Source organism: Mustela nigripes, unplaced genomic scaffold (assembly GCF_022355385.1).
Source record: "Mustela nigripes isolate SB6536 unplaced genomic scaffold, MUSNIG.SB6536 HiC_scaffold_75, whole genome shotgun sequence".
Classification (NCBI taxonomy): Eukaryota; Metazoa; Chordata; class Mammalia; order Carnivora; family Mustelidae; genus Mustela; species Mustela nigripes.
Window position 1 is genome coordinate 2,459,899 of NW_026739490.1, and position 14,683 is coordinate 2,474,581.

The window sequence follows — 14,683 nt, forward strand, 5'->3', positions numbered from 1 at the left end:
ACATTTATTTAGGTTTATCTTGCTTACAACAGTTTGTGAACCCATCTGAAAATCTTTTTGTTTCAATAGATGAGTCTATTTGTATTTATTAATGTGACATACTTAGGTTTAAGTTAACATCATGATTATGTTAGGCTCTTATTTTAAATACTTTTCATGAGGGGCGCCTGGGTGGCAGTGGGTTTAAAGCCTCTGCCTTCAGCTCAGGTCATGATCCCAGGGTCCTGGGATTGAAGCCCGCATCACATCGGGCTCTCTGTTCAGCGGGGAGCCTGCTTCCCTTCCTCTCTCTGCCTGCCTCTCTGACTACTTGTGATCTGTCAAATAAATAAAATCTTAAAAAGAAAAAAAATTTCATGATGTAATGTTTTTTGCTGCTTTTGTTCTAAAATTTGTACCTGAGATTTGTTTTAATCAGGTATGAGTTGACAGACAAGAGACAACCACTTTTGGAAAGCATTAATTACATTTACTAAGAGAAGGGGGCATACCATGTCACAAAGGGCCACATGGGGAAGCACCCAGGTTGGTCAGGAGACAAGAGTGAGGGGAACCCTAGCCCTTTATTGCTATAGTTGTGGGAAGTTTTTAGGTGGGGATGTCCTTTACTGGGGAGGAAGTGAAACTCAAGTGTTGGGGTTTGTGGTTGGAGGCTGTTAGTTGCAAAAGCTGCGATCACAGAGATGTAAACAATTTTGGCTGCCAGTTTGGCCTTGTGATTAACTGAAACAAAATAAACAATACAAGATGGAAGAAAACCAGAGATTCTTCTGATAATTTATTATTTTTTCCCCTATAACTTTCTCCCTATCATAGTTCTCACCTTTGACTTTTTAAACAGTATTTACTTTCTTCTTCTTTGAACAATACAATGTGTATATTTATATGGCTATATATACTATATATTCTAGAACATAGCATAGGCTATGTACTACAACCGCTCTTCATCAATTTCTGTACTCCAGCAAGCTCTTCATCAATTTCTGTACTCCAGCAAGATCCTGAGAAGCTGCTGCTGCCAACCTATATGCCATATCCACACTACTGAAAACGGTTTTGTTTTTTTTTTTTTTTTAACCCCAAAAGGTGTGTAAAGTACATTTTAAGAAATATGCTTTGTTGGGTTTCTTCTACAGTATTCACCACCAGGCACCATCTCAGCCTCTTCCCCTTGGAAGGCTGTCTGGGTCATCCTGATAGCTTTTGGCAGCTTTTCCTAGTGTGTTGGGGTTTGGGGATTAGTTGTCTTCTAGTTCACAGAAGATGGACTATATATTTTTATTTTTCAGTTTCCTTTTTGTTGTGAGCAACTTCACAGGAGAGAAAGGGGAGAATGCCTCCATCTCTTGCTAGAAACCTCTTGTATTCTCTTGAAAATTTTCATATTCTTAAATCAAGTTGCTTACCTACTTTGGTTAAGTTCTGTGTCCTCATTTATAAGAGATATAATCACCCATATATGTGTATTGACTTCATGGTGTATGTATCAGAATCTCTTTTACCTGTTGGGGCAGCGGTTACAGAATGAAGCAAAGACTTTGTCCTTACAAGGTGAGATGAGAGATGTGGTTTGGTCCAGAATAATGGAACTAGAAGTAATTAAAAGTGCTGAGTGAATTTTTTGATGGACTAATACAAGGGTAAGAGGAAAAAAAGAGTAAAGATAACACCAATATTTTTGGCATAAGCAACTACCAGGATAGCTATGAAACATAGTAAAATTTCAGGATACCTGGGAAAAGGGAAGACCCCAGTACCTTCTCAAGGTAAAAAAGATCACCTGGCAAGAATAAAAACAATTAATGGCCTTACATTTCTAAACAGGAACACTGAAAACTAGAAATAATAGAGCAACACCTATTTTTAGTTTTACAAACTAAAATTTTATGCCCAAACTATCAATCCAGAGGGAAGGGTAGAGTTTGCCTAATGAACTGTTCTCAGGGAGCTACTAGAAGATGGGTTCTACCAAAAGAAAAAGACATAAAAGTTAGGAAATGAGACAGAAAATGAGAAGTCCCAAAATGACAGTTATATAGTTCAGACTGGAAAATGCTAGAACCAGGAGAAATGTCCCCAAGAAATTAAAATAGACTATTTGATTTGTTTGCATCTTTTTTTCTTCTTTTTTTTTTTTAAAAAGATCTTATTTATTTGACAGAGATGGTAAGTAGGCAGAGAGGCAGGCAGAGAGAGAGGAAGAAGCAGGCTCCCTGCTGAGCAGAGAGCCCAATGTGGGGCTTGATCCCAGGACCCCAGGATCATGACCTGAGCTGAAGGCAGAGGCTTTACCCCACTGAAACACCCAGGCGCCTCTTGTTTACATGTACTAAGAGGAGACATAGACTTGCAGTGGAGCCTCTGGGCCAAATTAGTGGTAGATACAGAGAAAGCTAAATGGTTGAAAAACTAATTATTAACTCTAAGGAAAACAAGTCTGGTACAAGAAAGGAAAAGAAATATTCGATAGTCGTAATAATGTTGAGGCTAAATGTAGATTTAACATAAGATCATGACTTATAACTAAATTCGAACGAAATGGGAAATTGTGTGCATGCAGAAGGGTTTAGAATAGCATTTTCACTTTCTGTGTAGTAAGTAAGTTAATGAGGTTGCTTGGTTTTTTAATATAAGCGTTGTACAGCTACTGACTTAAAACAGGTACATATTTAACTTGGGTAATAGAACATATCATTTAAAATTTTTTTCAGTAGCTAAGATGTTAAGTTAAATATGTCAAATAAAATATTTCCAATTTGTTTTGGAAAGTTGGTTTCAATTTATTTCTGAAAGATATTCAGTATTTGTATGTCAGAACTATTTAAACTTTAAGATGTAACTTTGCAAATACTTACCCAGATGGAACACTTAATATAAAAAAAAAAACAACTATGAAATATTTCTAAGAATAAAAGAGGTCAAAAATAAAACTACATATCATTTAAAAATATAATAATTTATTTTTAATCTTTCAGAAAAGCTGTAAAAAATAAGCACCTGACTTTGTTACTTTTTAAATTAACACTCTTTTCCTATTACTTTTAGCATGTCATTTTCTAGAGAACGGTATTTTTTTTTAACATATTCTTTATTACTGAGATGGTTTTAAAATGCTAATAATCCCTGGAGGTGCTGGTTTGGTAGTCCTTTTACATAGTTTGAAGCTGGTAAACCTTTGGGCCTTTTTTTAAGAGGTAACCTTGGTCATTTAGTGATCCAATAAAATTTTCAAAATCAGCAACCTGGAATAAAATATAAAAAAACAGCCTATTAAGTAATATGCAAAAATATGATTTATAAAACGAATCTCTCAAACAGATATATACAAATCTCAAGTTTCTTGGGCAAATAAATTTATTTTTATTTCCTCAGAGAAAACTGCTTACATATGAGCTTTCAATTCTATTATGAGATTCTATTCTAATTAATTAGCTAAGCCAATAAAAAATAAAAACACCAGGATCCAAAGTATTTTTAAGATTTTATTTATTTTTTTGAGAGATAGCACAAGCTGGGGGAGAGACAGAGAGAGAGGGTTAAGCAGGCTGCCCACTGAGCAGGGAGCCCAATACAGGACTCGATCCCAGGACCCTGGGATCATGACCTGAGCAGAGGCAGATGCTTAGCTGACTGAGCCACCCAGGCACCCCCAGAGTATTTTTTATTTTTGTTTTAGATTAGCTTCAAAACAAAAATTAGACTAGTTTCAATTCTGAAATCAAGTGGGCAATTTTCTGTGTAAACTTTTGTGTGCTTATATCCATTTTCACTAAAACTTTTAAGTACATAGAGCAGGTGGAATATGTCTATTTAACAAATGAGGAAACTGAGATTCAAAGATGTTAAGATGGGGGCGCCTGGGTGGCTCAGTGGGTTAAGCCTCTGCCTTCAGCTCAGGTCATGATCCCAGGGTCCTGGGATCGAGCCCCGCATCGGGCTCTCTGCTCAGCAGAGAGCCTGCCTCCACCTCTTTCTCTGCCTGCCTCTCTGCCTACTTGTGATCTCTGTCAAATAAATAACAAAAACAAACAAACAAAAACAAAGATGTTAAGATGACTTGCCCACCTGGGACGGTCAGAGAAATATGGAAAGTGAGCCATATTTCTCCCAATTGTCAAGATACTGAAAAAGAGGTAAGTGTGTGTTTTAGATAACTTTTTTAAAAAGCTCTGAGCAGCTCATTTCATAGCTTAAATAAAGAAAATAAGCTTATATTTTGAAATTCTCCAAAAAATCCTATTCCATTCTTTTCATCCAAATATTATTTTTTTCAATCTCCATTTAATTTTTTAAATTTTAATTCCAGAAATAGTTAATAGTGTTATATTCATTTCAGGGGTACAGTAGAGTGATTCAGCAATTCCACATATTATTTAGTCCTCTCATAATAAGTGTACTTTAAAAAAAGGATTTATTTTTATTTTTTTCTAAAGATTTACTTATTTATTTGAGAGAGAGAATGCACCTGTAATTGAGCACATACGGGAGTGGGAGGGCCAGAGGGAAAGGGGGAGACAATCATTTTTTTTTTTTTAAAGATTTTATTTATTTATTTGACAGAGAAGAGAGAGAGAGACAGTGAGAGAGGGAATGCAAACAGGGGAAGTGGGAGAGGGAGAAACAGGCTTCCAGGGGAGCAGGGAGCCCAATGTGGAACTCGATCCCAGAACTCTGGGATCGCGACCTGAGCTGAAGGCAGACACTTAACGACTGAGCCACCTAGGTGCCCCAGGAGACAGAATCTTTTTTTTTTTTTTTTTTTTAAAGATTTTATTTATTTATTTGACAGAGAGAGATCACAAGTAGGCAGAGAGGCAGGCAGAGAGAGAGAGGAGGAAGCAGGCTCCCCGCTGAGCAGAGAGCCCAATGCGGGACTCGATCCCAGGAGCCCGAGATCATGACCTGAGCCGAAGGCAGCGGCTCAACCCACTGAGCCACCCAGGTGCCCCAAGGAGACAGAATCTTAAGCAGACTTCCTGCTGAGTGCAGAGCTAAACTTGGGGCTCAGTCTGAACACCCTGAGACCATGGCCTGTGCCAAATCAAGAGTCACATGCTTAACTGACTGAGCCACCCAGGTGCTCCTAAAGATTTTTATTTTTAGGTAATCTCTACACCTAAGTGTGGGGCTTGAACTTGCAACCCTGAGATCAAGAGTTGCATCCTCCATTAACTGAGCCAGCCAGGTATACCTAGTAACATGTACTTTTAATCCCCTTCACCTATTTTACCCATCCCCTCCCCCTACCTCCCCTCTGGTAACCATCTGTTCTTTATAGTTAGGAGTCTGTTTTTGGTTTGTCTTTCCTTCTCTTTTTTTGTTTGTTTCTTAAATCCACATGAGTGAAATCATATGGTATTTGTCTTTCTCTGACTTATTTCACTTAGCATTATACTGTCTAGCTCCATCCATGTTGCACATGGCAAATGTCATCTTTTTAATGGCTGAGTAGTATTCCGGTGTGTGTGTGTGTGTGTGTGTGTGTGTGTGTGTGTGTGTATACACACATACTGTTTCTTCTTTATCCATTCATCTATAGATGGACACTTAGGTTGCTTCCATAATTTGGCTACTGTAAATAATGCTGTAATAAATATAGGGGTGCATATATCACTCTCAATTAGTGTTTTTGTATTTTTTGGATAAGTGCACAGTAGTGTGATTGTTGGATCATAGCATAATTCTATTTCTAATTTTGGGGGGTAATTTTGTACTGTTTTCCATAGTCATCCAAATCCTTTGAAAACATTTTTTTTAAAAGATTCTATTTATTTATTTCACAGAGAGAGATCACAAATAGGCAGAGGCAGGCAGAGAGAGGAGGAAGGAGGCTCCCTGCCGAGCAGAGAGCCTGATGCGGAGCTTAATCCCAGGACCCTGAGACCATGACCTGAACTGAAGGCAGAGGCATACCCACTGAGCCACCAAATCTTTTGAAATTTAAAAGCTCAGGCGCCCCCAAGTCTTTTTTTTTTTTTTTTTAAGATTTTATTTATTTATTTGACAGAGAGAAATCACAAGTAGATAGAGAGGCAGGCAGAGAGAGAGAGAGAGAGAGAGGGAAGCAGGCTCTCCACTGAGCAGAGAGCCCGATGCGGGACTCGATCCCAGGACTCTGAGATCATGACCTGAGCCGAAGGCAGCGGCTTAACCCACTCAGCCACCCAGGCACCCCGCCCCCAAATCTTTTGAAATTTAAAAGCTCTATACTTATTAAAGACCTCATGAGATTGTCATAAAAAAGATGTATTAAGCATTTGGTTTATCATACCTGAATGTTTAGTTCTTTGGCAATCTGCCGAAGTTGTTGAAACTGAAATAAGTTATTGTAAGTTCTTTCAGCAATGTTGTTGAGAGCAGAAATAAATCTTTTTGCTGTTGACCTGTTGCTCATTCCAGAACCGTGCTGAGATCGCTCAAAATCTAGGTTTCCAAATTCATCAGAATAAGTTCCTAGCATACTTAGTGAAAGGAGAGAAAAACAAAGTTACACAATGTGGCATGGCTACAAAATTTTTTGTCTCAGGTTATAAGAAGAAAAATGTGTACATAACCATGAGGCTCATGTAGCAAAAATTTAAACATGTACTGACTGAATGGCCACCATGAAATTCACTATGGTTTGAACTATGTGGAGATAAAGACATTTTTAGACATAGTTACCACTTTTAAGAAACTTGTACATTTGAGAAGAGAAAAGCTTAAGAATACAAAGTTGATAAACTGTGATATAAATACCTGGAACATTCTTTTTGATTCATGAAAAAAAGAAATTCTAAACATATTAAATTTAGGCTCTAGAGGATAAAGATATGTTCCCAGTTCCTAGGGAAGCATCTGACAAATGAAAGATGTTTAAAAATACCATGGGAATGAACTAGAAGGGTTCTGCAGACTTGCAGTCACGACAGAAATGAAAGGATCCACTAGTTCTCTGCTGCTTCCTCTTATTTTCACAGTATCATCAAAGAAAGACATATGTACTGTATAGTAGATTTTAGCCAGAAGTCTGAAAACACCAGAGATACATTTAGCCATCATCCGTAATCCAGTTCTGTGGCTGATTCCCTGCCTGTACAATGGAACTGACATGGCATACGGCAAAAAAATGTTATTTAAATCCAGAATTGGCTAATTAAATACAAATTCGTCACCTGCTAGGCAGTAGATCTGTAGTGGTGAATGAAACAGTTATAATTCCTGCCCTCAAGGAGCTTACAGCAATGAATTTACAGGGTTTCTAAAAACATAGCTTCATTTTGATCCCTGAACAATTAAGAGCCCACATGAAAGAAAAAGCTGTACAAATAGGAATGAATCTTCCAAATAAGACTGTAATAAATAATACATGTAATTTAATTAATGTAAATAAATATAATGAACTGATAAAATCTCTGTTCTGAGGTGACCAACCAATCTAGCAAAGGAGTCCCAGTCCCGGCCCCAGGGGCATTCCAGGTCTTCCCCTAGCCCCACTGGCCACAGCCACAAAAGTGGCACAGATACGGAAGTGAAAGTGTACAAAATAACCCCTTTGTTTGTGCTTGGGGTTAAGACCTTGTGAGATTACTCTCCTCTGAGCTTGCCGGTGTAAAATAAAGCTCTGATCCTCCAAGGTCTCTGAGTTTCACTTGATTTTTTGGCCAGGATCCAGTCCGTGTTCTGTAACATTTGGTTCCCTCACTGGGAAACCCAACCGCACTGGCCCATTGTTGCCACAAGTTTGGGGGCAATGGTGTGGCAGTGACAGAACAAGGGGTTGTAACGGAGAAAGCGCACCCTGCCTAATCTTTGGTAGTCTCCCACCTGGTCACCTTGGACTGGCCCCGCTCTGCTGTTCCTGCCAGACTCAAAAGAGACTTGTCAGGTGAGGACCTGGTCCTGCGGGCCATCAATGAGGTAGCTGTCCCCCTACAGTGGTCCCAAATCCATGCACACTCCTCCAGTATGTGGATGACCTCCTCCTTGCCAGTGACACAAAAGAAGACTGCACAAAAGGCACAAAGGCCCTCCACAGCTCCTGTCAAACTGGGGATACCTAACCTCATGGAAGAAGGCACACATCTGCCAACAACAGGTCCAATCTCTCAGTTTCCTCCTCACCAAAGAGAAGAGAGAACTAGGGCCAGAGAAAAAGAAAGTCTTCATCAAAGCCCTAGAAAAAAAGGGGGGCCTACAAGAATTCCTGGGGGCTGCAGGAGTCTGCTGCATCTGGATTCCTGGGTTCTCAGCAATAAGAAGACCTCTCTATGATCTCTCAGGGGGACCAAATTGAGAACCTCCTGGCTGGACTGAGGAAGCAAAGGTTGCCTTCATAGAAATAAAGGCTTCCTTGAGGTGGGCTCCAGCCCTGCGCCTACCAAATAAGAAAAACCCTTCAATCTCTTTATACACAAAAAAGAACTCGGGGTACCTACCCAGACTGTTGGGCCCTGGCAGAGGCCAGCTGCATATCTGTCAAAGCAACTGGACTCTGTGGCAGCAGGATAGCCACCGTGCCTCAGGGTGCTAGCAGTCACAGTCCTACTCATTAAGGAGGCAGACAAGCTCACCCCAGGGTAAGAACTTAATGTCAAGGTTCCTCATACAGTTGCGACCCTCATGAACACACAGGGACACCGCCTCCTTTCCAACTCTCGGCTAACACAATACCAAGGGCTCCTCTGCAAGAATCCAAAACAGTGAGGACATTAAACCCAGCAACCTTTTTCCCCACGGAAGAAGGGGAACCAGACGATAACTGTTACAAAGTAACTGATAAAGTCTATGCAAGCTGTCCAGGCTTATAGGATCAAGCCATAAAAAATCCAGAGCTTGTGCTGTTCAGTGATGGCAGAAGTCTCCTACAAGAAGGTGCCCAGAAAGCAGATTATGCAGTGACCACAAGCACTGAAGTCTTAGATGCTAAGGCATTACCAGCTGCACAGTCAGCCCCACAGGCGGAACTATACACCTTAGTCAGAGCCCTCACCTTCAATGAAGGCAAGTGGGTCAACATCCACACTGACTCTTGGTTCGTCTTTGCTACTGTACATATACAGGGGGCCATCTACAAGGAGAGGGGCCTTCTAACTGCCGCAGAAAAAGCTATCAAAAACAAAGAAGAGATACTAAAACTCCTCGAAGCCATCTGGCTTCCAAGAGAAGTAGCAATCCTGCACTGTAAAAGACACCTGAAAGGAGACAACTCCATAGCACGGGGAAATCACCTGGCAGATGAGGCTGCCAAGACCACAGCCAGTAAGGACATGGCTGAGGGGGCCACCTGGACTAAAAAGAGTTGGTGGAGGATGCCAGATGGGCATGTCTTCATCTCAACAGCAACAGGAAGACATCTAGTCAAAAAATATCACAAACTCACCCACCTAGAAAAAACTGCTTTAGAAGCCCTCCAAAAAGTACTACTACATCAGCCAGCACTATGTCGAGCAGCCAGTGAGCAATGCATAACATGTGCTAAAAATAATGCTCGACCTGCACCGCAGCCCCCGCCTGCCAGGTGTCCTGGGATGGAAGTAACCCCTTTCAAAGATCTAGAAATAGACTTCACAAACGTGCAGCCAAGCAGTGGATTCACTACTAGTGAATCCACTGGTAAAAGTATACATATTCTCTGGATGGGTCAAAATCTTCCCAACCAGGATGGAGTGAAGCCGGGAAGTAGCCAAAGTCCTCTTGTGGGAGATCGTGCCCCAGTTCAGCCTGCCACTAACAATCCATAGTGACAGTGGGCCCACACTGTAGCAGACATTGTACAGGTCTTAACCAAGTCTTTCAGCATCACCTGGAGACTCCACACTGCCTACCAGCCCCAAAGCTCAGGGAAAACAGCAAATGAATCACACCCTCAAGGGAACCTTAGCAAAGTTTTGTCAGGAGACTAGCCTTCCATAGCCAAATCTGCTACCCCCACTCCTACATGCCTGCTGCACACCTGGGACTCTACATTACTCCCCTTTCAAATTAGCATATGGATGGCCTCCCCCATGCCTGGGGAGTCTTCCAGGAAACTTCCATCAAATTGGAGATTAAAACAAAATGAAACAAAACAAAGCAAACCCTTCAGGCCCTGGGACCACCTTAAATAATTACAAAGGCCCTGAGAGGGCCCCAACCTCCTTAGGGTCCCAGGTACACTCCTTCCAGGCAGTGTAGATCAAAGATGAAAAAAAGGACCCCCTCAAACCACAGTGGACAGGGTCTCACATTGTTGTTCTAACCACCCTTACTACCCTTAGGGTTTCTGGTATCACCCTATGGGTCCAACACTCCAGAATGAAAAAAAGCCCATCACTCCGATGAAGAGCCACACCAGTGGAAAGTCCAGTCAAACCCTACAGATCCGCTCTGGCTTCATCTCTGACGAGACCCCACCAAATAATGAACACCTGCTTGCTGTGGTCCCTCGCTCTCATCAGCATGATATTCCTCATCCTAGGGGCTGGACTCTATACTGTTGCCCCTTCTGACTGGACTTTCCCCCAGAGACTTGCCATTATTGTTGTTTACTGAGTAATCCTAGGGTGTTTTACTGCCCTTACTTGTCCACAGGTTTTACCTGCTATCCGGCTAGCCACAATGGCTCCCTCTAACTAAGGTTGTGGACCCACAACTGAGGTCTACTCCTAAGCACATTTCACCATAGTTTTCCTGACCCCAGTCAGTCCTGGTCTTCTGCTACGTGGTGTGCTGTTCCTCCTCACTGCCATTAGCTTGCCTGACCTGGCATTGGTGGGGGCGGGGGGGACCTCTCAACTCTCGCATTACCGTTACTAGCAAATGGTTCCCTTGGTTCAGCCCCCTCATCGGCCCCCTCCTTATGCTCCTCCTCACAGTAGCATTTGGTCCTTGTATTTTTAATGCCCTTACCAGGCTTATCACACATTGCCAAGATCAGACTCCAGGTGCTCCTTACTATTGCCCATAGATAATAAAAATGATGCCCTCTAAACCAGGCATTTAAAAGGGCATCAAAGGGGGGAATGATAAAATAAATCTGTGTTCTGAGGTGGCCGACCAATCCAGCAAGGGAATCCAAGTCCCGGCCCCAGAGCCATTCCAGGTTTTCCTCTAACCCCACCTAGCCCCACAGGCCACAGCCATAAGAGTGGCACAGATATGGAAGTAAAAGTGTATAAACTACCCCCTTTGATGGAAGTAAAAGTGTATAGACTACCCCCTTTGTTTGTGCTTGGGGCTCAGACCTAGAGAGATTACTCTCCTCTGAGCCTGCCAGCATAAAGTAAACCTTCATGATCCTTCAAGGTCTCTGAATGCTGCTTGATTTTTTTGTCCAGGATCCAGTCCCCATTCTGTAACAGAACAAGAGCTTATTTTTCATAAGATACTTTTCAAAAATGCTTTATGCTATTATGTTAATTATTAACAACTTATGTTCGCCTTAATTATATTTAACCACCATATCCTATCCCATTTAGCCCAACAATCCTCTGATTCAGGGACTATTCTTATTCCCATTTTACAGATGAAGAAGGAAAGTCTAGTAAGGTAAGTTATTTGCCAAAGGTTACAGAGCCAATGAGTGGATATGAATCTGAGCTATATGGGGTCAGATGTGAAGATTTATAAATATCTGAGCCACTTTCCTGAAAGAGAAAAAACTCAATTTTCTTTCATCTTTCAAGATAGCTCTATTCTCCCATACTTCCTAGTATATTTTTTAAAAAAGACTGATTTGAGAGAGAGAGTGAGAAACAGCATGAGGGAGGAGAGGGTCAGAGGTAGAAGGAGGCTCCCTGTTGAGGCAGGAGCCCAATGCGAGACTCAGTCCCGGGACTCTGGGATCATGACCTGAGCCAAAGGCAGTCGCTTAACCAACTGAGCCACCCAAGAGTGCCCCCTTCTTAGTATATTTTTAATTTTAAAGAAAACTTATGTAAACTTTTACCCATAAACATTTAGTTTTTATAAAATAAATATAAATTTACAAGATTGCCATTATAATCAACTGTATCACAGTTTAGATATTTCTTATTTTGACTACTGCTTCCAAGTTAAAATGTAATTTTACAGGTTCAAAAACACATTAAGGGCAAACATTCAAAAACTCAAGAGAAAGAAACTCTGAAATGAGTTAATGACTGAAAAATGATTACTACAGTTAACTTTACTATCAATACAGTATATTTACTGAGGGCATACTGTGTGGTAGGTATGATTCTGGATCCTGGAAGTAAGTACAGCAGATAAAGTCTCTGCTCTTACAGAGTATAGACTAAGGTCAGAAAGTATGGAAAGTTTAATTCACAATCTAGTCTCAGTGTGTTTAACTGAGTCTTGAAATATACTATGGAAATAACAGCAGGTAATTCCAATCACTAGGAATCAGCCTATTCTCGTTATCTGAAAATTTTTATGAAAGCCAGTAAAGCATATTCAATTCACAGAAACAACCTGGTAATGTCACGTAGGTACTGTTTATAGTTAACAATGAGGTAACTTTTTTTGAAGCATAGAAGTAAACTGACAGCCTAAGGCTAATTCAGAGTTACCAGCAAGGCAGTTTTGAGAAGTAGAAACAAACATAAAGTTCTACAAGAAATGCCACAGAGTTCCTCTTGAATGGATAAGTACATGTAAACACTGTCCAAGATGAAGATTCAGACATGCAAAACCAATAACAAATTAGTAATATACCATTTTTATCAAAAAGGTTGAAAGAATAATTTATCTTAAGTGTAATGCTCAGATATGAGAACAAATCAGACCAGTGGATTTATTGTGGAGAAATACCAGATGGCTGCTTGCGGCAATGTCTGGGGTCTGAGGCCTATGGAAACTAAATAAGGGTGAAGCTTCAAAAATAGAATGTTACAGGTAAAAGAAGGTGACAAGGTAGTCTGATCCCTGATTTGCTTGATAGCCAAAAGTCTATGAAGTAGAAGCACATGACACTGTTTTGCAGAGTCAGGCCAGAAGGCCCAAAGGGTGAGAGATCATTAAATGGAAAAGGAAATGTTAGCCCCACCCACACAGATGGAGAGTTTAAGAGCAAGATGCTCAGAAAGAATGTAAACAAAGAGGCAACTTTTTGTCATTAAACAAGAAGTCCCTACTGCTTGTCCTTGTTTTTAACTGGGGGAAAAAAGTTTAGAATCCAGATTTTCTGTAAGTTTGGTTAGATTCACTGACTTAGTTTTCTAGTGAGAAAAAAGGATCTCTGTTAGGGCAATCTCTAGGTTTCTTACTGGTCTGGTCTACCAGAAGTCAGGCAGACAACCGGTATTTGTTGGGCACTCTTCTATGTCATATGCTAGCACACCGAAACTCCGGTAGCACGTTGTAGGAGACAGTCTTGTAATTCGTAGACTACCTGGTTGCTTATAAATGGCAAATGGAGAGTCTCCCAACACAATGAAGTCAACTGGAGAGGGAATGAAGCCAGCTTGGTAAAAAATTTCATCTACAAGATCCCTCAAAACCAGTACTGAATCATGTAAAAGAGAAAATGGACAGTGCAGGCACTGTGTAATACTAAACCGACGCACCAGACAAAAGATAATACATTAGGAATTGGTTGAAAGGGTTAGTAGTCATTAAGTGCTGATGATTTTACCTATTATGACGTTGCTTTTGAGCATTCTCAAAATACGTATTCTTTAATTTATTTTAGAACTATGTGAATGTATTACCCATTCAAAAAAACACATTTTTAATATAAAGATTTACACAGATATTTTAAACCAAGAAAGTATAGTTTGTTCAGAGAATCAAATGGGCTACATAAAAATAATTTAGCTTTGCCTAATTAAATATATAATTTGAGATGAAAAGATAACTGGTATTTCATTTAAAACAGCAGCTAATCTTACCTATATTTCATAACTTCAACTATATCCTCAGCATCTTCTTTGGTTGCTTCCTCTCTTAATTCCAACCTTGCTCGTGCCTTTGAAAGAAAACAAGCATTTTTACATAACAAAAGTATATTTACACTGAGCAGTTAGTATATCAAAGTTTATTTCATTTATTCATTTTGGGGACTAAAATATGAAAAGTCGGAATAAAATTATCTGAAAATTTGAGCATGAAAACAATCACTCGTTTAAAATCTGGATGAAAATCTGTTTGTATCTACTAACATATATCTTTCTAAGTGTTCATTTCAGAAAAACTGATTATGAAATACATGTGGTTTTTCCTTGCCTTTTACTTTCAGGAAATCATGCCTAACCAATCTGTTAAAACAACACAGAAGGATAATCTGATTTTAAATGCAAAAAGCCCAAACTCCAGCTAATTTTAATTGCCAGAGTTTCCTAGCATTCCGAATCTGTGAATAAATGTTACTGCTGTTAGAAAAATAGGTACTATCCTTATGGACCTGTCATGTATCAAATCAAATACTGACACATTCCATGTTTCTATATATTCAACTTAGAATCTCAGAATCCTTAATAAACCTAACCACTTGTCATACTCCAAGAGTCTAAAATGTCAATAAAAGGGGGAAAAAAGAAAAATTGCATGGGAGGTGCTAGTCTCATGCCTAGAAAGAAGTGGCTATACTTTGATTGGTTATGAAAGAGATATGACCAAACATTTTTTTAAATGGTTGTGTGGAAGTTTTGTTGCCTTTCTTTTTTTTAAGATTTTATTTATTTATTTGACAGAGAGACAGCGAGAAAGGGAACATAAGCAGGGGGAGAGGGAAGAGGAGAAG

The 14,683-nt window shown here is 40.1% G+C and overlaps 1 protein-coding gene across 1 annotated transcript in view; it reads right to left on the reverse strand.

Annotated features, from left to right (window-relative positions):
* Positions 1-2,940: 2,940 nt before the first annotated feature.
* The window catches only part of LOC132008161 (DNA helicase MCM8), a 47,204-nt gene continuing 35,461 nt past the window's right edge, over positions 2,941-14,683 (reverse strand). Inside the window, exons 17-19 of the mRNA XM_059386575.1 lie at positions 13,833-13,909; positions 6,272-6,461; positions 2,941-3,242 (exon numbers count right to left, since the gene is read on the reverse strand). Coding sequence (XP_059242558.1) covers positions 3,150-3,242; positions 6,272-6,461; positions 13,833-13,909 — 360 coding nt within the window. The 3' untranslated portion in view covers positions 2,941-3,149. The remainder of the gene's footprint in view (positions 3,243-6,271; positions 6,462-13,832; positions 13,910-14,683) is intronic.